This window comes from Bubalus kerabau, chromosome 7 (assembly GCF_029407905.1).
Source record: "Bubalus kerabau isolate K-KA32 ecotype Philippines breed swamp buffalo chromosome 7, PCC_UOA_SB_1v2, whole genome shotgun sequence".
Taxonomy (NCBI): domain Eukaryota; kingdom Metazoa; phylum Chordata; class Mammalia; order Artiodactyla; family Bovidae; genus Bubalus; species Bubalus kerabau.
The window spans coordinates 26,869,712-26,893,502 of NC_073630.1; the positions used below are offsets into that span (position 1 = coordinate 26,869,712).

Genomic DNA, 23,791 nt, shown 5'->3' on the forward strand with positions numbered 1-23,791 from the left:
CCCAGGGAGTGAACACGTAACTTTTACATCTCCTGCATTGTCAGGTGGGTTCTTTACCACTAGCAGCACTTGGAAAGTCCTAAAATCCTCTTAAGACTAGTTAATTGCACAGTGTGGGCCTCATTCTTTTGGAAGCCATTTATTCATGCCAAGAACAGATTTTTGTAGAATCATATCTATCACAAATCCTTGCTGATTTCTAGAAAAAGTTATAAAGTGTTCATCTTTTATTTTAGCTTTGCAATTACTATATCCTAAGACCTAAAACCACTTCAATTTATGCTTCAGGTAACCCAATGAAAGAAGAAAATGAAAGGCATTAAGAAAAGCCTTACAGAAGAATATCTGTACTTGGACTTTTCTCACCAAAAAGAAGGGTGCATCTTTCCTCTTCATACATCTGTAACTTTATTTTTGTTATCATACTGTGACTGCACAGTCTTTAAAGTTTTCTTAGTCCTCCCTGGAGAAAGCACAGGTGTTTCACTACTTAAAAATGTACCGTCTGAGAGTGTTGAAATACAGATTATTTCAAGGCAAGAGCTTCCACCAATAGTCCAGAGTTGCTGTTTACCTGCAGTAGTAGAAAGACCAGACAGTTTCTGTAGAGCAGGACTTGCTGTCGTTCTGAGACACATAATCCAGAAGTCATATGAAGCAGACCCCTCAAAGAAGGAAATTTTGGAACTTCTGGGTTTTAAGAAGACTTGCTTGAAAGCTTGTGCTGAAGTAAGTAGAATGCCTCTTTTCTGTTATTTAAAGCCATAAGTAATCATTGCAGGCAGATTCTTTGTCTTCTGAACCACAGGGGAAGCCCATAAGTGGTAACACATTCACTTGAATATTCATTTAACTCTCTGTTGGAAAATAAAGTTTAATTTACTGAAAAAAAAAACTTCAGTAACCAATAAAAGAGTTAAAGTAGCCTTTCATGTGTACCAGTATTTCAGTGCAGTATTAGAAAATAAGAAGTAAAGCTTTAATTTATGAGATTTAGAGACATTATTTTTAGGAAAAGATTTTTTTTTTAACCTTTTAATTATGTTGAGGATTAAAGGAGCTCAAGTAGCAATGTTTCAGAAACCCAGCTTTTTTATGGAGAGTATACTGTAGAGGCTTTGGGACCTGAGGATTTACTCAGTAAGAGGATATAAGAGAATAGCATATATTTCCAGATACAGGAGTGCTAAACCTACATTGTTGAATGTTATCACTTCTGAAGCGCTGTGATAATGTCTCTTGGTAGAGCATAAAGTCTAGCCCAGGAATGGTTTAGCTCAAGACTTAAATTCTCTAAACCAGTCTTGTTTTCCAGTATGAAGTTATTTTTCTTCAAGTTCGGTTGAAAGTAAAGAATCGTTTCATTTCTTGTTTTGTTTTGTTTTGTAGGTTAGTCAATGGACCAGGCTATGTGAACTTACCGTCCCTTTAGCTGTTGAGAATTTTCTCAAAGAATCTTTTGATGAATCTCCGACCATTCCTGCTGCAATACAAGAGCTTGAGAAAAAGCTTAGTGAACCTGTTAGAGTGCATAATGATGACAAACTCCGGCGGCAGAAGCTAAAGCAACAGAAGGCTGCTGGGGTTGGACCTTCCCTTGCTAAGGAAAAAACGAAGAGCAAGGGTCATAGGCAGGAAACATCTGAAGAGGGGGACTCTTCATCTGCAAGCCTGGAACTGAACGTGGCATTCTCAAAGCTCACAATACACAAGGAACCCGCTTCTGCCAACAGAGAGCCTTCTCATGTCAGAAAAGCAAAAGCCTCTGACCTGCCACCTCTGGATCACGTGTTTGCAGAAGGCCTGTACTTCACGTTGGCAGATATTGTGCTCTTGCCCTGTATCCACCATTTTTTGGTAAGGTTTATTGGGAGTCGATACACTGTTGTAGGTTTCAGTCTATAAAGCTTCCCAGGTTTGAATTCCTATTCCATTTCTTATTATGCTTCTGGGTGAGTTATTAATATCTGTCTGCATTTCCTTATCTGTAAAACAGCGATGATAGTAGTGCCCATCTATTTGGATCAGTGTGAGGAACAAATGACAATTTGTGCAAAGTAGGAGCAACGCTTAGACATAGTTGCTGTCAATAAATGTTAGTAATTAGTATGACTTTTAGTTTTGAGTTGCTAAAATATTAGCATTTGTTATGATTATTAGGGACTTCCCTGGTGGCTCAGCTGGTCAAGAATCCGCCTGCAGTGCAGGAGACCCCAGTTCCATTACTGGTTGGAGAAGATCCCCTGGAGAAGGGATAGGCTACCCATTCCAGTGTTCTTGGACTCCCCTGGTGGCTCAGATGGTAGGGAATCCACCTGCAATGCAGGAGACTTGGGTTGGATCTCTGGGTCAGGAAGATCCCCTGGAGAAGGGAATGGCAACCCACTCCAGTATTCCTGCCTGGAGAACCCCATGGACAGAGGAGCCTGGTGGGCTACAGTCCATAGGGTCAAAAAGAGTCGGATACAACTGAACAATTAAGCACAGCACACAGTACATGGTTATGAAGCTTAAATTCTCTTGTGATTACCTTCTAATACTAGAGGTTCCAGTATTAAAATACTGAAGTCTCTGGTCAACTATATTTTGTAATTAAGTAGTCACTTCAAATGGCTTTCTTCTCAGGTGGCTCAGTGATAAAGAATTCCTTGCAATGCCAGAGATGTGGGTTTGATTCCTGGGTCAGGAAGATGCCCTGGAGAAGGAAATGGCAACCCACTCCAGTATTCTCACCTGGGACATCTCATGGACTGAAGAGCCTGGCGGGCTACAGTTCATGGGGTCGCAGAGTCGGACATGACTTAGCAACTAAACAAGTCACTTCAAATTCCTTACCACTAGTGCCACCTGGAAAATCACTAATTTCATTATGTCAGACGTTATTAAATCAGAAATATTTTACCCACATCTCTCTGTTATGTAACAACGGTCAGTCCTATTCAGTGCTGTGGAAGTTTATAAATGGAAACTTTCCATTTTTAGTTCAGGTGTGTGTGTATGTGTGTGTGTGTGTGTATATATATATGCATGCTAAGTCGCTTCAGTTGTGTCCGACCGTTGGCAACCCCATGGATTGTAGCCCACCTGGTTCCTCTGTCCTTGGGATTCTCCAGGCAAGAATGCTGCAGTGGGTTGCCATGCCCTCCTCCAGGGAATCTCCCAAACCAGGGATTGAACCTACGTCTCTTAAGTCTTCTGCATAGGCAGGCAGGTTCTTTACCACTAACTCGGATATTTTTTTTTTCCCTCCCCTGTCTGTGGGAGGGACAAAGGACAAGGTACAAACAGTATCAAGTGCACCTGGAAAGCTAGAGCTCTTTGTAGTTTTCCTATTGGTTTTCCAGAACTGCATTTTTCCCACTTTGAAGCATTTCACACTTTCCTTTACTAAGAAATCAGATAATCAGATTTTATTTATTATATATTACCAATACTTCGGGTATGTTTACTGACAATTGAGAAAATATTTCTAATGAACATCTATGTATTTGAACATCTATGTATTTGGAGACCAGAGCTTCACTAATAAGTTAGGTGGCATCAATCAATTGGTGTTTTCTTGAAGAACATTTCTCTTTTCTTTAAAATGGGAGCAAAACAAGATTAGAAACCAAAATAACTTCAGAATTAAAGGATGTGAAAACAAGAGATTTAGGAATTGTTTGGATGTTGATTAGTATTGTAAATGTCACGTGTATTCCTTCTGTCCTTGGAGCTGGAGCTGGATGGGGAGACAAACATAGTTTTTTTTTTTCCCTAGTCAAATCATTTCTAAATTCTTTTGTCACCATTATTACCAACTTTAGTCATTAAAGCAGTCATTTGGTACATATTATAAAATACTATTGATATTCATGGCTTCTTCGTCTTCTTGGATAACTCTTTGTTTCTAATTTCTTAAAAATTGACTCTTAAGTGGCACAACCATTAATTCATTCATTTGAGAAATTTACTTGAAAGCCTACTGTGTATGTCATGCTCTGTTGCATATGCTAGGAATACAGTGATGAACAAGAGAGAAAGAGTCCCAGCCCTTATGGAGTTAATATTCTAGTAGAAATAGAAGAATAGGAAAGATAGAAATGAACACATAGACAAATAAATAATATACATTTAAATAATGGTGAGTACTACAAAGGAAATAAAACAAGCTGATAGAGAAGACTTGAGTATTTGCTTTCAAATGTAGCAAGACATAAAAAATTGGATTCACCTGCATCAAGATGATTTTTAGATCATTATCCAGACGTCCATCTTTTACATTTCAGTTCAGTTCAGTTCAGTCGCTTAGTCGTGTCCGACTCTTTGGACCCCATGAATCGCAGCATGCCAGGCCTCCCTGTCCATCACCAACTCCCGGAGTTCACTCAGACTCACGTCCATCGAGTCATTGATGCCATCCAGCCATTTGATTTTAGCTTAATTTAATACTGTTTACCTGATTAGGATCAACTGAGGTGAAGGTATTTTGAGAGGATTTTTTTCCCCCTTCAATCAGGTTGGACATTAGCCTGACCACTGCTGTGTAAATCTACCTAATACAACTAAGGAACTCTGTCTCAGTTTAAAATAGTGGAAAACTTGTACACTCAGCCTTTTCTATTACATGTATTCTGTGATTAAATTCTTCTCTTTTGACATTTATATGTAAACTAATTCTCTAAATATTTTCCTTTGTTTGTTTGTCTTTTTCCTGGATCATCACATTTTCTTTCAGGAATTAATCTTTCTTTGCCAAAGCTTTGATGTTATTTTTGTTATATTTATTTTCCTCTTATAAGTCATCTTGGGTTATGAAGCAGCCGTTTTAGTTCAGATGGTGGCGATGATGCCAAGCCTTTATACTTATAGTAACTCACATCGAGGTGATGAAGTAGCAGTCCAAATGATCAGAATCAGGATCAAGTTCAAGATCAGGAATGAAGGTCAAGTTACTAGGTTTGGATCAGAATCAGAGAACTGCATCTAGGGCCAAAATATTTAGCCATAGAAATGAGATCAAGAGTACAAAAGAGCAGTCAATTTTGCTGATTCAAGGTTTGGTATAACAGAGGTCAAAATTAGAAGAGTTAGGGAAAATACCCAGTTTTGCTAAACAAAATGATGGCTTTCTGGTAGCTCAGACAGTAAGGAATCTGCCTGCAATGCAGGAGACTGGGATTTGATCCCTGGGTTGAGAAGATTCCCTGGAGAAGAGAATGGCAACCCACTCCAGTATTCTTGCCTGGAAAATTCCATGGACAGAGGAATCTGGTGGGCTACAACCCATGGGACAGCAAAGAGTTGGACACAACTGAGCAAGCAAGCAAGGGAAAATACCCAATTTTGCTAAACAGAATAAAGCCAAATATGCAAAACAAAGCTAGGAGAGGCTGCAGTGTTAACATCTAAACCTCAGCTCCAAGCTCCTTTTCCTCTTCATAGGATATTAGCTGGCAAAGGTAACCCCTGATAGCCCAATACTGCTTCCTGGAAGGTGCTTGATAAAATCCTCTCATCTGGAAAGTTTCAGGAATGGATTTAAAAAGAATAAATTAAAATGCATACTCCTTATGATTCCCACTTCCCTTTGATTTAATTGTTAGAATCTTCTAGTATACAGAAGAGCAAGCAGATGGGAAAATTGACAATGACTAGCCATACTAAGGTAAAATCTTGCTGATACCAGATAATCTTCAGATACCAGAAAATTTTATAGTTACTTTTAAGTTACTATTGCTAAACAGGGACATTTTGATCGAACTGTTTAAAAGATTGTTCTACTCCTGGAATATAAACAAATTGCCACTTTATGAAATATTTTTGTAACCTGCATATGTATGATTTAACATACTACATTTTAACTTCTAATGCTTTGAAATTAGCTTTTAGAAGTATGACATTTGTTACAAAAGTAAAACCATTGTATAAATTGATTTTTCAGCAAAAATGCCTATGTTAAATACCTCTTTCATTGTTCTCATTGGCATAAAATTAAGAATAAAATGGGAATCTGGCTATTGGCTGACATATTGCAAAAATCATGAATGCTCTGGTTAATTTATATTTTCTATATCCTATCCTATGTCTTAGGTCCTTAAGAATTTTCAGTTTTAACTCACCAGTTCTAGACTGTTAGAAAAACACTAAACTGGGATTTTATTTCCACTTAGTTTACTATTTTTTACACTGCTTACTCTGCTCACCTAAACATTTGTTAGTTATGACATGCTTTTGAAAGAGTAGATGTGACTAAGGAAATGACATGAAAGAATTACAACATACTCTAATAAGTTATGGAAAGCAATACAGAGATCTTTTGGATAGGTATAATATCTTCTCTTTTTATTCACACAAGTTTTTTCTGCCCCTAATTGTAATTAACTGCAAAGCCCCTCCTGGTGGCTTAGATGGTAAAGAGTCTGCCTGCAATATAGGAGACCCAGGTTCAATCCCTGGGTTGGGAAGATTCCCTGGAGAAGGGAATGGCTACCCATTCCAGTATTCTTGCCTGGAGAATTCCATGGACAGAGGAGCTTGGTGGGCTACAGTCCATGGGTTTGCAGAAGTTGGATACAACTGAGCAACTAACTCTTTCATAAAGCCACTAGGATTTCATTTTGTGGTCTTCATAGCAGTTTTTTTTTTTTTTTTTAACCATTATTTAAAAAATAAATTCTCTAGTTTTCTTGTCCTTAAGTAACTTGATTAAAATTTATAATGATTTTGATCTTATCAGCCAGGTAACATTTTTAAAAAATCATTTCTCAGGGACAAATTTAATTCTTGTTTCACACATTTTTCATTAGCTTCTTCCTTAAATACATTTTCTCAAGTGTAATTAACAAATGTGGTGCAGTACCTCCTGAGCTGTCTGGATAATAGCAGAGCAGCGTGGCATGTTGATTAACTGGAATGACCTGTCATGTAGAGTAAAAGTCCTCACTTTTTTTAAACATGAATTATTGGTGCTTAATTACAATTTATTTCAAAAAGAAGGAAAGATGTCATATGCATCTAACAAATAAGAATAAATCACTACCAAGGGAAGTAAAGGAAAGTGAGGAAATGAGAACATTTCTTATTTGATTAATTTATCATAGCTTAAAGCTCAATTCCCTTAGCTCATAATCTGTTTTCAGGCAGCTAAGTATTTTGTTGAGAGAAAGTTTTTTACTCCCAGAGTACCATTTAGACAGTATTTTTCAAACTTTTTTTACCCTTCATAGTAAATGATGCATTTTACAAGATGATTGAGCATACACGTATACATCTTTACATTATACATATAAATACAAAATAATCTGCCTTACTACATGCTGTTTACCCTGATATTTTCTATTTTATTTCATTTTTTTTTAAAAAACCAGCTATATTGATTTTATTTTTAATATAAATTTATTTATTTTAATTGGAGGCTAATTACTTTACAGTATTGGTTTTGCCATACATCAACATGAATCCACCACAGATGTACATATGTTCCCCATCCTGAACCCCCTTCCCACCTCCCTCCCCATACCATCCCTCTGGGTTGTCCTAGTGCACCAGCCCCGAGCAACCTGTATCAAGCATCGAACCTGGACTGGCAATTCGTTTCATTTATGATATTATACATGTTTCAATGCCATTCTCCCAAATCATCCCACCCTCTCCCTCTCCCACAGAGTCCAAAAGACTGTTCTCTATACATCTGTGTCTCTTTTGATGTCTTGCACACTGGGTTATCGTTACCATCTTTCTAAATTCCATATATATGCATTAGTATACTGTATTGGTGTTTTTCTTTCTGGCTTACTTCACTCTGTATAATAGGCTCCAGTTTCATCCACCTCATTAGAACTGATTCAAATGTATTCTTTTTAATGGCTGAGGCCTGGCGTGCTGCGGTTCATGGGGTCGCAAAGAGTTGGACACGACTGAGCGACTGATCTGATCTGATCTGAATACTCCATTGTGTATATGTACCACAGCTTTCTTATCCATTCGTCTGCTGATGGGCATCTAGGTTGCTTCCATGTCCTGGCTATTATAAACAGTGCTGCAATGAACATTGGGGTACATGTGTCTCTTTCAATTCTGGTTTCCTCGGTGTGTATGCCCAGCAGTGGGATTGCTAGGTCATAAGGCAGTTCTATTTCCAGTTTTTTAAGGAATCTCCACACTGTTCTCCATAGTGGCTATACTAGTTTGCATTCCCACCAATAGTGTAACAGGGTTCCCTTTTCTCCACACCTCTCCAGCATTTATTGCTTGTAGACTTTTGGATTGCAGCCATTCTGACTGGCATGAAATGGTACCTCATTGTGGTTTTGATTTGCATTTCTCTGATAATGAGTGATGTTGAGCATCTTTTCATGTGTTTGTTAGCCATCTGTACGTCTTCTTTGGAGAAATGTGTATTTAATTCTTTGGCCCATTTTTTTATTGGAGCATTTATTTTTCTGAAATTGAGCTGTAGGAGTTGCTTGTATATTTTTGAGATTAGTTGTTTGTCAGTTGCTTCATTTGCTACTATTTTCTCCCATTCCGTAGGCCATCTTTTCACCTTGCTTATAGTTTCCTTTGTTGTGCAAAAGCTTTTAAGTTTAATTAGGTCCCATTTGTGTATTTTTGCTTTTATTTCCAATATTCTGGGAAGTGGGTCATAGAGGATCCTGCTGTGATTTATGTTGGAGAGTGTTTTGCCTATGTTCTCCTCTAGGAGTTTTATAGTTTCTGGTCTTACATTTAGATCTTTAATCCATTCTGAGTTTATTTTTGTGTATGGTGTTAGAAAGTGTTCTAGTTTCATTCTTTTACAAGTGGTTGACCAGTTTTCCCAGCACTACTTGTTAAAGAGATTGTCTTTAATCCATTGTATATTCTTGCCTCCTTTGTCAAAGATAAGGTGTCAATAGGTGCATGGGTTTATCTCTGGGCTTTCTATTTTGTTCCATTGATCTATATTTCTGTCTTTGTGCCAGTACCATACTGTCTTGATGACTGTGGCTTTGTAGTAGAGCCTGAAGTCAGGCAGGTTGATTCCTCCAGTTCCATTCTTCTTTCTCAAGATTGCTTTGGCTATTTGAGGTTTTTTTGTATTTCCATACAAATTGTGAAATTATTTGTTCTAGCTCTGTGAAAAATACTGTTGATAGCTTGATAGGGATTGCATTGAATCCATAGATTGCTTTGGGTAGTATACTCATTTTCACTATATTGATTCTTCTGATCCATAAACATGGTATATTTCTCCATCTATTAGTATCATCTTTGATTTCTTTCACCAGTGTTTTGTAGTTTTCTATATATAGGTCTTTAGTTTCTTTAGGTAGATATATTCCTAAGTATTTTATTCTTTCCGTTGCAATGGTGAATGGAATTGTTTCCTTAATTTCTCTCTCTATTTTCTCATTATTAGTGTATAGGACTGCAAGGGATTTCTGTGTGTTGATTTTATATCCTGCAACTTTACTATATTCATTGATTAACTCTAGTAATTTTCTGGTGGAGTCGTTAGGGTTTTCTATGTAGAGGATCATGTCATCTGCAAACAGTGAGAGTTTTACTTCTTCTTTTCCAATTTGGGTTCCTTTTATTTCTTTTTCTGCTCTGATTGCTGTGGCCAAAACTTCCAAAACTATGTTGAATAGTAGTGGTGAGAGTGAGCACCCTTGTCTTGTTCCTGACTTTAGGGGACATGCTTTCAATTTTTCACCATTGAGAATAATGTTTGCTGTGGGTTTGTCATATATAGCTTTTATTATGTTGAGGTATGTTCCTTCTATTCCTGCCTCTGGAGAGTTTTTATCATAAATGGATGTTGAATTTTGTCAAAGGCTTTCTCTGCATCTATTGAGATAATCATATGGCTTTTATTTTTCAATTTGTTAATGTGGTGTATTACATTGATTGATTTGTGGATATTGAAGAATCCTTGCATCCCTGGGATAAAGCCCACTTGGTCATGGTGTATGATCTCTTTAATGTGTTGTTGGATTCTGATTGCCAGAATTTTGTTAAGGACTTTTGCATCTATGTTCATCAGTGATATTGGCCTGTAGTTTTATTTTTTTGTGGCATATTTGTCAGGTTTTGGTATTAGGATGATGGTGGCCTCATAGAATGAGTTTGGAAGTTTCCCTTCCTCTGCAATTTCTGGAAGAGTTTGAGTAGGATAGGTGTTAGCTCTTCTCTAAATTTTTGGTAGAATTCAGCTGTGAAGCCGTCTGGACCTGGGCTTTGGTTTGCTGGAAGATTTCTGATTACAGTTTCAATTTCCGTGCTTGTAATGGTTCTGTTAAGATTTTCTATTTCTTCCTGGTTCAGTTTTGGAAAGTTGTACTTTTCTAAGAATTTGTCCATTTCTTCCATGTTGTCCATTTTATTGGCCTATAGTTGCTGATAGTAGTCTCTTATGATCCTTTGTATTTCTGTGTTGTCTGTTGTGATCTCTCCATTTTCATTTCTAATTTTATTGATTTGATTTTTCTCCCTTTGTTTCTTGATGAGTCTGGCTAATGGTTTGTCAATTTGATTTATCCTTTCAAAGAACCAGCTTTTGGCTTTGTTGATTTTTGCTATGGTCTCCTTTGTTTCTTTTGCATTTATTTCTGCCCTAATTTTTAAGATTTCTTTCCTTCTATAACCCTGGGGTTCTTCATTTCTTCCTTTTCTAGTTGCTTTAGGTGTACAGTTAGGTTATTTATTTGACTTTTTCTTGTGTCTTGAGGTATGCCTGTATTGCTATGAACTTTCCCCTTAGCACTGCTTTTACAGTATCCCATAGGTTTTGGGTGGTTGTGTTTTCATTTTCATTCGTTTCTATGCATATTTTTATTTCTTTTTTGATTTCTTCTGTGATTTGTTGGTTATTCAGCAGCGTGTTGTTCAACCTCCATATGTTGGAATTTTTAATAGTTTTTCTCTTGTAATTGACATCTAATCTTACTGCACTGTGGTCAGAAAAGATGCTTGGAATGATTTTTATTTTTTTGAATTTACCAAGGCTAGATTTATGGCCCAGGATGTGATCTATCCTGGAGAAGGTTCCATGTGCACTTGAGAAAAAGGTGAAATTCATTGTTTTGGGGTGAAATGTCCTATAGATACCAATTAGGTCTAACTGGTCTATTGTATCATTTTAAGTTTGTGTTTCCTTATTAATTTTCTTTTTAGTTGATCTATCCATAGGTGTGAGTGGGGTATTAAAGTCTCCCACTATTATTGTGTTATTGTTAATTTCCCCTTTCATACTTGTTAGCAAAATCTCTTAATGGGCCATAAGCAGCAGTTTAAAGAAGAGGTGGAAAGAATACACAGAAGAACTGTACAAAAAAGAGCTTCACAACTAAGATAATCACGATGGTGTGATCACTCACCTACAGCCAGACATCCTGGAATGTGAAGTCAAGTGGGCCTTAGAAAGCATCACTACGAACAAAGCTAGTGGAGGTGATGGAATTCCAGTTGAGCTATTTCAAATCCTGAAAGATGATGCTGTGAAAGTGCTGCACTCAATATGCCAGCAAATTTGGAAAACTCAGCAGTGGCCACAGGACTGGAAGAGGTCAGTTTTCATTCCAATCCCAAAGAAAGACAATGCCAAAGAATGCTCAAACTACCACACAATTGCACTCATCTCACACGCTAGTAAAGTAATGCTCAAAATTCTCCAAGCCAGTCTTCAGCAATACATGAACCGTGAACTTCCAGATGTTCAAGCTGGTTTTAGAAAAGGCAGAGGAACCAGAGATCAAATTGCCAACATCCCCTGGATCATCGAAAAAGCAAGAGTTCCAGAAAAACATCGACTTTTGTTTTATTGACTATGCCAAAGCCTTTGACTGTGTGGATCACAATAAACTGTGGAAAATTCTTCAAGAGATGGGAATACCAGACCACCTGACCTGCCTCTTGAGAAACCTGTATGCAGGTCAGGAAGCAACAGTTAGAACTGGACATGGAACAACAGACTAGTTCCAAATAGGAAAAGGAGTACGCCAAGGCTGTATATTGTCACCGTTTATTTAACTTCTATGCAGAGTACATCATGAGACGCTCGGCTGGAAGAAGCACAAGCTGCAATCAAGATTGCGGGGAGAAATATCAATAACCTCAGATATGCAGATGACACCACCCTTATGGCAGAAAGTGAAGAGGAACTAAAAAGCCTCTTGATGAAGGTGAAAGAGGAGAGTGAAAAAGTTGGCTTAAAGCTCAACATTTAGTAAATAAAGATCATGGCATCTTGTCCCATCACTTCATGGGAAATAGATGGGGAAACAGTGGAAACAGTGCAGACTTTATTTTTTGGGGCTCCAAAATCATTGCAGATGGGACTGCAGCCATGAAATTAAAAGACGCTTACTCCTTGGAAGGAAAGTTATGATCAACCTAGATAGCATATTCAAAAGCAGAGACATTACTGTGCCAACAAAGGTCCGTCTAGTCAAGGCTATGGTTTTTCCAGTGGTCATGTATGGATGTGAGAGTTGGACTGTGCAGAAAGCTGAGTGCTGAAGAATTGATGCTTTTAAACTGTGGTGTTGGAGAAGACTCTTGCGAGTCCCTTGGACTGCAAGGAGATCCAACCAGTCCATTCTAAAGGAGATCAGCCCTGGGTGTTCATTGGAAGGACTGATGTTGAAGCTGAAACTCCAATACTCTGGCCACCTGATGCGAAGAGTTGACTCATTAGAAAAGACTCTGATGCTGGGAGGGATTGAGGGCAGGAGGAGAAGGGGACGACAGAGGATGAGATGGCTGGATGGCATCACTGACTCGATGGACGTGAGTCTGAGTGAACTCTGGGAGTTGGTGATGGACAGGGAGGCCTGGCTTGCTGCAGTTTATGGGGTCACAAAGAGTCAGACACGACTGTGTGAATGAACTGAATTTAGGGGATTATTTTTTGAAGACAATAAATGGTTTCTTGATCATCTGTTCAATCAAGAGTATTTTTAGCAAGGCAGTGGTTTAAGCACTTGTACTATACAAAGAGCATTAGACATAAACCCTGTTCTTATAGTCAATTCTTATTTAACCTTAAAGTCTAGTTAAAATAAACCATGTATATGTGCGAAATTTTTCATTAATTTCATCCTTTCTGGCTTCTGTTTTGGCACTGATTAGCTGGAATCAAGATTGCTGGGAGAAATGTCAATAACCTCAGATATTCAGATGATACCACCCTTATGGCAGAAACTGAAGAGGAACTAAAAGCCTCTTGATGAAAGTGAAAGAGGACAGTGAAAAAGTTGGCTTAAAGTCAACATTCAGAAAACTAAGATCATGGCATCTGGTCCCATCACTTCATGGGAAATAGATGGGGAAACAGTGGAAACAGTGTCAGACTTTATTTTTGGGGGCTCCAAAATCACTACAGATGGTGACTGCAGCCATGAAATTAAAAGACGCTTACTCCTGGGAAGGAGAGTTATGACCAACCTAGATAGCATATTGAAAAGCAGAGACATTACTTTGCCAACAAAGGTCCATCTAGTCAAGGCTATGGTTTTTCCAGTAGTCATGTATGGATGTGAGAGTTGGACTGTGCAGAAAGCTGAGTGCTGAAGAATTGATGCTTTTGAACTGTGGTGTTGGAGAAGACTCTTGAGAGTCCCTTGGAGTGCAAGGAGATCCCACCAGTCCTTTCTAAAGGATGTCAGTCCTGGGTGTTCTTTGGAAGGAATGATGCTAAAGCTGAAACTCCGGTATTTTGGCCTCATGCAAAGAGTTGACTCATTGGAAAAGACTCTGATGCTGGGAGAGATTGGGGGCAGGAGGAGAAGGGGATGACAGAGGATGAGATGGCTGGATGGCATCACTGACTCAATGGACGTGAGTTTGAGTGAACTCCGGGAGTTGGTGATGGACAGAGGGGCCTGGCTTGCTGCAGTTCATGGGGTCGCAAAGAATTGGACACAACTGATCGACTGAACTGAACTGATAACTAGATATATCTGTAGAGATTTTCTGTGATTTGTCCTTTTCACTTTTTCTGTTCATATTATAAGTTATAATCTGTTTGTAACATTATAACTTTCTATGGAAACAGCATTCAGTGTCTCACAAAGAAGAAGAACATTCTAATTTTTAAAGAAATTGAAGTTTGGTGGTGGTGCTAGGGAGAAAGCATCTGACCAAGGCAAAATAAACGTTAATTTACATCAGGGGTAATGGTTTCAAATGTTTTTAATTTGAAAAGTCTTTCTTTAAATGCTGCATCATCATAAAAAGCAACAAACTGCTGATAAGTGCAACTACATGGATGAATCTCAGAATCATACTGCTAAATGAAACAAACCACATTTTGTGATCCCATTTTCATGCAATTCTAGAAAAGGCAGAATTATACACATGAGAAACACATCAGTGATTGCCTGCAACTGACTGGGGAGCAGAGACTGATTGCCAGCAGTCACAAGGGAACTTTCCTCTGTGACATTGAGCGTTCCAGTAGGAAGTTATCATGGTAGTTGCACAACTGCTTAAATTTACTGAAACTCATTCTGTGAACTGTACACTTAAAATGTGTGAATTTTATGGTATGTAAGGTTACTTCAATCATCTCTTATAACAAACAAAAATTATGTATAATAATATGTTTTGTTCTTTTTCTGCCTAGGTAATTATCTGCAGGAAACTTTCTGGAAAGCTGGTAGAATTTCCACTGCTGGCTGCCTGGTACCAGAGGATTCAGGAAGTGCCAAGAGTGCAAACAGCAGCTTCTCAGTGTGGGATCCAATTTCTCAGTTTACCAGAATTACAGACCACCTCAAGTCAACAGTCCCCAAACTTGGATGAGGCCCCAAGTGCAGAGGAGCAAAATGATCCTTCGTTTATTGGAGGACCAAGACCCACTATGACTAAATTAATGGTAATTCAGTTGTTTTTATTAAAATTTTGTTTGAAAGATTCCATGTGATAAAAGTCGCTTAGTGTACTACCCCAACTTGTAATTATCTATTGACATTTTTGTTATAAATTTTATTTACATCACTCTTAACCAATCACACTTTCCACTAGTCTTTGCATTTAAGTGAAATACAGTAAATTGAAGATGTTTACTATTATGTGTCTTTGGAGATAAGTCAGAATATATATTTTTAAGAGTATTTTTTTCAAAACATTTTGTTTTACATTTGATACACCAAAGTCATCTCATATGGTCAAGCTTACTGTTTTAACCTGATGTTTTTATGTTGCAAGGAACTAGTCTTGTTTTTTTTAATTTTGAGGTGATGATTTGAATTAAAGATATGAGAATGATTATCTCAATTTATTTGCCAAAGTTTTGTCTAAATTTAAGATTTTTGAATTCTGTTTTTAATTTATTCCTTGATTTTATTACCTTATATAGAATAAGAATGCATATCATTTATTTTTCTCTGTTTGTAGCATAATTTGTTTCTAATGGTACTAAGTGTATACGTTTTCACCAATAGGCTTTCTTTTCACTATCGTTCAAAACAATTTGCAAAGGAACTTCTCTGGTGGTCCAGTGGCTAAGACTACATTACTAATGCAGAGGGCCCAGGTTCAACCCCTGGTCAGAGAACTAGATACCACATACTGCAATTAAGACCTGGTGCAGCCACATAAATAAATATTTTAAAATATTTACAAAAATGGCTTGCTTTTAACTGAGACTACTTGAAGATTTATTTGAATAGGGAATTCATGAAGTAATTTGAGCTAGTCATCTGAGTTCTTTGGCAAAAAAATTAGTATATTTTTCTTACTTGGGTTAGGAAGTATCTGAGTTCTAGTGTTAAAAAAGTTCTTTGATTTAGAAAAGCACAAGAAGATGTTAGTAGTAACACCAGCTCCTCATCTCTTCAGCTAAGTTTTGTTAGCCTAGTGATGAAACAATGAAACAGGAGTTGATTTTAGAAGATATAGTAGTTTGATGTGTCTTGATCAGATGGTTATATTGTTCAGCAATCTTTCGTTTACCTCCTGATTGTTTTTGTTTGTAAAAATAATTGTCAGGAGAGTAATCTTTGTATTAAAATACTAATTTCTAAAATTTTAGCAAACCAATAATCCGTGCTTTTATTTGAATTCATACTTTTACAGAGTCTTGAAAAAAGATTGGTAATTCAGATTTTTCTGCCTATGCTTTTCCAGCAACAAAATGATATTAGGAAAGACATTTGCATTTGTTCCATTTTAAAATATTTATATAAAAGAGATTAATATATTCAGAGAAAAGTTAAACAATCATAAAAATTAGCCCTTTGTAATAATATTAAAAATGTAAAGGAATCCTGAAATTTTAAATTACAGGGGATGAGTTAGTTCAGGTCCTCCAAGAAGCAAATTCCAAGATAGGGTTAGATGTGTTGCAGGAACACTGAGGGGAACATCTGTGAGGGGAGGGGGAGGGCACCAGAGGAGGGTGGATGAGCCTTCAAAGGTGGTGCAGGTGTGACCACTGTGCATGAAAACAGGAAAGGAAGGAAGGTGGCATCAGGAAAGTCAGACTTCCGTGCAATTCTGCGAAGGTTTGGTCAAGGTAGTGGGGAATCCTCGAGCTTCAATCCTCTGTCACAGAGTTCCATGTTTCTCAAAAGTGGCCTGCACTCTCAGTCTCTGTGCCTGAGACTTAGTCACTGACTTGGCAATAGTCCCTGGGAAGGCTATATTAGAGACCAGGTGACTTGGATTCTACCCAGCTTTGTAGTCAAGCTAACATTAGTATTATACCTTCAGTAAGGCATTTAACCAAATGGTCTCAATTTCTCCTTTTATAGAGTGAGGTATACATTTGTATTCTTTGGAACTCTGCATTCAGATGTTTATATCTTTCCTTTTCTCCTTTGCTTATCGCTTCTCTTCTTTTCACAGCTATTTGTAAGCCCTCCCCAGACAGCCATTTTGCTTTTTTGCATTTCTTTTCCATGGGGATGGTCTTGATCCCTGTCTCCTGTACAATGTCACGAACCTCATTCCATAGTTCATCAGGCACTCTGTCTATCAGATCTAGGCTCTTAAATCTATTTCTCACTTCCACTGTATAATCATTAAGGGATTTGATTTAGGTCATATCTGAATGGTCTAGTGGTTTTCCCTACTTTCTTCAATTTAAGTCTGAATTTGGCAATAAGGAGTTCATGGTCTGAGCCACAGTCAGCTCCTGGTCTTGTTTTTGCTGACTGTATAGAGCTTCTCCATCTTTGGCTGCAGAGAATATAATCAGTCTGATTTTGGTGTTGACCATCTGGTGAAGTCCATGTATAGAGTCTTCTCTTGTGTTGTTGGAAGAGGGTGTTTGTTATGACCAGTGCATTTTCTTGGCAAAACTCTATTAGTCTTTGTCCTGCTTCATTCCGTATTCCAAGGCCAAATTTGCTTGTTACTCCAGGTGTTTCTTGACTTCCTACTTTTGCATTCCAGTCTCCTATAATGAAAAGGACATCTTTTTTGGGTGTTAGTTCTAAAAGGTCTTGTAGGTCTTCATAGAACCATTCAACTTCAGCTTCTTCAGCATTACTGGTTGGGGCATAGACTTGGATTGCTATGATATTGAATGGTTTGATCTGATCTGATACATTTGTATATGAGTCATTTTTAATTTTAAATCTTTATGATTGTATGAAAGTTGACTGGGACATCACATCAGCAATTTTAAAAGAACAAAGTTTTCAAATCTAAAAATAAACTAAAATTTCAGTTTTCTTTTAATTCTACCTTGATTGTGTGTATTGGATACATTTTTTCTTTTTATCACTTTCCCAGCTTTTTTCAAGTTCACCTGAGTAACATTTTCCTTTTTAATAGGGCATTGTTTTTGCTAAGTTTCTCATTGTCGTATATTTGAAAGACAATATTTTATCAAATTAACATATTCTGTGAATGTATTAATTTTATTTATACTGTAGTTTTTTATTTCTGTATAGTCAGAGTTTGTGTGTGTGTGTGTGTTTGCTTTTTTTTTTTTGCCAATTGCATGACAACACATGAAATTGGTCCTAAGTGGATGTGTAAAATCGGAGAAGGCAATGGCACCCCACTCCAGTACTCTTGCCTGGAAAATCCCATGAATGGGGGAGCCTGGTAGGCTGCAGTCCGTGGGGTAGCGAAGAGTTGGACACGACTGAAGTGACTTAGCAGCAGCAGCAGCAGCAGATGTGTAAAATACAAAAAATTTTCTTGGTAATGCTCACATCTCACCCTTTTTTCCTTCTGTTTTCTCTGGCACAGTCTTGCCTCCAAAATCTCCCGTATTCTCGAGAGGTTTTAAATTTATTTATTCATCCAGTCAGTCAAAAAATGTACATGTATTTACTAAACACCAGACATTGTTCTGAATGTTGAATATATGAAGAACAAATTGGACTGCCCTCATAGAGGTTACATTCTGGTGGGGATAGGTAAATAAAAGCCACAAGTAAATATGTAACACATTAGCTAATGATAAGTGTTATAAAAATAATGTGGGATGAGGGGAGTGGAGATGATGGAGGTCATGATCATATTTTAGATAAGGTGGTCAAGAAGTTTTAACTGATGAGGTGAAGACATTGATCAGATGACCAGAATGAACATTTGAAAATTTGGAGGATATGTTCTAGGCATATAGTCCAGCTAGTAGAAGACCCTGAACAAATTTACAGAGACAGAAAATGGATCAGTAGTTGCCCAGGCCAGGGAGCTATGCGCAGAGAACAGAGAGTATCTGCTAATGGATATGGGATGTCTTTTTTTGAGATGATGAAAATGTTCTCAAGGTAGATAGTGGTGATGGTTACACAACCGTGAATATTTTAAAAACCATTGTATTGTACTCTTTAAAGGGACAGATTTTATGGCATAGAAATTATATTTCAAAATAGTTGTATTTTGTAAAAGACCCTCAGTTAAGAATGAGTGTGGTAAAATGAGGAATATCAAGAAGTTTGGTATGGCTAGATTGGACTAAGGGAGTTTTAGGAAAGAGGTGATGATGTCAAAGAGATGTGTTTATCTTTCTGGAGGCAGGTGAGTACTCTGGCCTCTATACCTGTAGCTATATACATACCCCAACAAAAGAATCTTTTTTACCATCTCCTTTTGGACTGGAATTCAGCTAGTCTTCATGATGGAAAGTAATCTCCTAAACTAACTGATACAAAGGGGTTAATGATTGATTTTCAGGGATTTTTCTTTTGAATAAGATATTCCTGGAGATTAAAAAAGAAAAACCAATTCCAGAATCATGGATATCTATCTTGTGGGCTGTGGACACCGAATGTGATTACAAAGGGTCTGGAAATCCATGAGTAAGCCATGCCACTGTCTGTAGATCAAATAAATAAATGTACAACATTCAACATGAGGAAGGAACCTGAGAATTTTTTTATATATGGAAGAGGGACGATCATTTTTTTAAATGTTGGGAACTAGTTGATTAAACAAAAGGGATCCTTTTCTAGAGACTTTGTAGGTCCTCGTAAGAGACTAGTATGATGATATTTGGGGTGCATGTTAAAGTGGGGACTTTTTGATCCTTTAAATATAGCTGCTAGGCTGTAACAACTTTTGATTAATACATGACAGACCTTGATGGATGTATGCAGAGTTAGTTTTGATTATGTGGATTGTTTTTGATAAAGGTTTTATTCTCAGGTGACTTTTCCCTTTGACACCTAATATTTCTAGCTGACTTATTACTTCTATGTCACTTCAGGTAATAATTTTAGTAGGAAGTTTAATAGGAAAGCAACCATACTGTTAAGAAACTCAACATTTATTTCTTGTTTTGGGGGGAAGAATACTTTTCAAAAACATCTTGATCATTATTTCTTCTGCTTTTACTTGTTTCTGACTTCTGTTTGCAGAAGTCAGGGTAAGTGTTTAAAGAGTTTTAACAGGAAGCAGAGAACAAGGTCAAATACAAATTTTCGTGATAGTCTCAGATCCCATAGTGTGAATCTAAAGAAGAGAATCTATTAGGGTTGTATTTAAGATCATAAACAAGCAAGCAAGCAAACAGACAAACAAAAAAATAGAATACACTGTGATAACAATTAGAGAAGGAGAATAAACCACCTATTCATTCATTCACCAAGCATTTACTCAGTGTTACACCAGGCAGTGCATCAGACTCAACTATGTATTCGTATGGCCTATGGAACTCAATTATATCTCTTCACAGATATTTTACTTTTCTCTCTGGGTGGCTGTATATGAAATATTTTTCTGATGTTTATTACAAGTTCCTACTTCTTTGAAATACCTTGTGATATTCTGCAGTCATGGAATAGCTAGAGATATTTGAAAGAGTATATATATTTCAACATATATCTCTTATGTAACAATATTTTGAGGAATGCTTGATGTTTATTAGAATCTGTATTTCACCTTGCCAGTGTAGAAAATAGAATTTGGTGTTCTAGACTATAACAGGATTTTATTAATTCATTAATTTGGAAAGGCCCTATCTCCTTTTCCAGGAAAAAGGCATTGAAGTGATGTTTTCTCCCCACCCTTGCCCTACTTGGACCCTTGATTGGGATACACTTCCTGCAGCAGTGAGCCCAAAGGAAGGTAAATTGTTTTTTGTTTTGTGCCTTTAAATTTTATTTATACTCTGGATACCCTCCTCTGACCCATCTTCCAGTTCTCTAGTTCTTTCTTTGGCTATCTCTAACATTCTGATCATACTATCCATTGAGTTTTCATTTTATTTTTATTACAAAAATTTTACATATACACATTGCTTTAGTTTAGTATTTCCCACGTTTACTATATCTGTTCTTTGTTTTTTCTTTGCTGAAGTATTTTGAAACCTATCCCAGATAATATGTCACCCATAATACACATCTGAACAATATTGACATCTTAAATAATCACCATGTCATTATCATGCTTAATAAAAATCAACAAAAATTCCTTCATCATCTAATAACCACTTCATAATAATTTCCCCCAATTATTTAAAATATTATTTGAAAAAATATTTTGATAGATTTTTTAGTTAAATATATTTTTTATTGCTAAAAACTACATTTGGTTTATTTTGATGATATATTTTCCTTGGTCATGTTTCAATTTTCTCTTTTTATAATTGTTTAAACATAGTGATTTTGTATACTGCATATATTATTTCTAATAGCTGATATTCATTGAGGTCTAATACTTCTGTTCATTGTTTCTGTTGACTTCACTCCTGGTGTCTCACATCCCTGTCAATTTTGTAATTTTAGATTCTGAATTCATTTTTGGGGGTCCCTAAATTTTGGAATCTTGTGAGACCTGGTTAGAAATGAATTCCCATAGTTAGGATTTATGTTTGTGTATGCCAGACATCTTAAACTATTGCACTTAATGCACTGAAACTTATTTTTTCAGGTTGCGATTCCTTCAGCCTTTTCTATCTAGAACTGAGGCTTACACAGAAAATTAACTTTTTCACCTTTCTTTGTTGTTGAATAGAGCTTTAAAAAAAAAACATCTTTTCACAATGAATATAGCTTTTCAGGGTTTCTGCTTCCATGTAGTGATACTAGTTTCAGCTCTCCACCATGCTAGGGATCAAGGACTAGCCTCTCTTCTTTCTCTTGCTGTTAAAGCCTAGAGCCCTAGATACCCTCCAGGCAGCTGTGGTGTCAGTGAGATCATTACACTGCTTTTTAGTCTCTTTCCCCCTTTTTCAGGTCCTATGGATTTTTCTTACTCTCAGAAGTCCAATTAAACAGGTAAAGGATAATAGTTGAAGTTTAAATGCCATTTTAGGTATTTTTAGAGGAGGAACATTTTCATAGCTCAGCATTCTATTTCTTTAATTGTTTATGTGTTCTTTAGTTTTATACTAATCTAAATATCAGAGAAGGCAATGGCACCCCACTCCAGTACTCTTGCCTGGAAAATCCCATGGATGGAGGAGCCTGGTGGGCTGCAGTCCGTGGGGTTGCAAAGAGTCGGACACGACTGAGCGACTTCACTTTCACTTTTCACTTTCATGCATTGGAGAAGGAAATGGCAAGCCACTCCAGTGTTCTTGCCTGGAGAATCCCAGGGACGGGGGAGCCTGGTGGGCTGCCGTCTATGGGGTCGCACAGAGTCGGACACGACTGAAGCGACTTAGCCACAGCAGCAGCAATCTAAATATAAGTTTTGATTTTTAAAGCACTCTTTAAAATCATTTGCCTTCCTTTTTCATGTTCTTCTCTTCTATGATACATCCTGACATTCCTGTATCTCACTAATCACTTCTGTTCTGTTAATCAAGGAAACATTTTAGAATTCTTCCAAAATGGAAGAAGATTATATTGGATAGTTAAGAATGCTGCTTCAAAGATATATTATAAAAATGAAATTCATTTTTTGTTTTTATTAACTATATGAAAAATAGTCACTAGTGAATTTGTTAATGTTTTAATTTAGATTTTTTTGGCATTTTACAAAGCTTAGATGTTTTTATTGTACATGCAATTAAATTCTCTATACTCTTCAGTTATAGATTTTGAATGGGTTAAACCTATAGTTTACTAAATAAAAGTCAAATTTTTATTAATACTTATATTAAAATGAAAACAGCGTTTTAAGTGTGGCATGTTTTTCTTTAACTATAATTAATTTACTATGAAGGCAAATTGGTATTTTCACTTATTAATATGAACACTCAATTATATCTACTAACAACTCAGAAATTTGACATTAAGCATTCATGTCTGGTTGTTTTACTGGTTAGAAGTGCATATCTAATGGAGCTCATGGAATATATTACTCATTTTATTCCTGTAATTGGATCACTTTGTTTTAATAAATATTATGACAAAGATGGAGCTATAACAGTAGATCTCATGGTGTACTCACATTTCATTTACTGTAAAAGGTTTGTAGTCTTGTTTAACTAAGGTCGAGTTGTGGTATTTTTCAAGGTTCTGTTTTCAGTTCTGGTGATTTCAATATTGCACAGTTAATAGGATCTTTGTGAAATGAAATTATTGTACATCGTGGTGCAGATGTCACTATGAATGTGTTCTCATGATTTGTGCTCTGGTACTATCTTTTAGGAGAAATTAAATTCTACTATTATTGGTACTTGGTTCATTTTAATGTGTCAGAAATCAACTCTATTTACATCAAGATTATGGTGCATGAGAATCAGCTTCTTTACCATCATAGACTGTATTAATTCTCATAATAGAGTCTAACATAGTTCATAAACCTATCTAATCTCATTCACTCTGCTCACCCGTTTCTCCCCCTCTATCTTATGTACCAGCCCCTAAATTTCTTGCTGTTTTCCTTCTAAGATCTGTATTTTCTCTCTCCATGCCTTCACCTTTATTTTTCTTGCAGCCTTAAATATTCCTCTATTTCCCATTTCTTGAAATTATATTCATCTTTTAAGAATTGACAAAGCTTCTTCATCAGTTATGGAATCAGACTGCCTGGGTTTGAAACCTGGGCTAATAGCTAGCTAGATAACCTATGGCCCGATTCCTTTCTGAGAATGTCTGAATTCTCTGTATTCTTAACAGACAGTTCTCTGTACCTCAATGGCCTCATCTGTAAATAGTGATAATAATACTACTTACCTTATAAGACTGTTGGTATATTCAGTGAACTAATATATAAAAAGTACAGTGCCAAACTATAAGTAATAACTGTTAAAAAGTACTAATACAGTAGTCAGAATTAATCACTTCCTTTCAATATTCCTTTAGTATTTCTTATACTTCATTTTTGATACTTACAGAATACTTCTCTTATACTATGTTTACATGCATATTTTCCTTCTCCAGTAAACTGTGAACTCTTTAAATATAGGACTTCTGTGAATAGGTCCTCAATACTTTTTTTAAAAAAATTGAACTGGATTGAGACTGTAGAT

At 36.7% G+C, this 23,791-nt stretch overlaps 1 protein-coding gene across 1 annotated transcript in view; it reads left to right on the plus strand.

The window, feature by feature from the left end:
* The window catches only part of GSTCD (glutathione S-transferase C-terminal domain containing), a 146,324-nt gene that overhangs the window by 12,181 nt on the left and 110,352 nt on the right, over nt 1-23,791 (plus strand). The window contains exons 2-5 of the mRNA XM_055587869.1: nt 289-729; nt 1,390-1,857; nt 14,591-14,842; nt 20,403-20,496. Coding sequence (XP_055443844.1) covers nt 310-729; nt 1,390-1,857; nt 14,591-14,842; nt 20,403-20,496 — 1,234 coding nt within the window. The 5' untranslated portion in view covers nt 289-309. The remainder of the gene's footprint in view (nt 1-288; nt 730-1,389; nt 1,858-14,590; nt 14,843-20,402; nt 20,497-23,791) is intronic.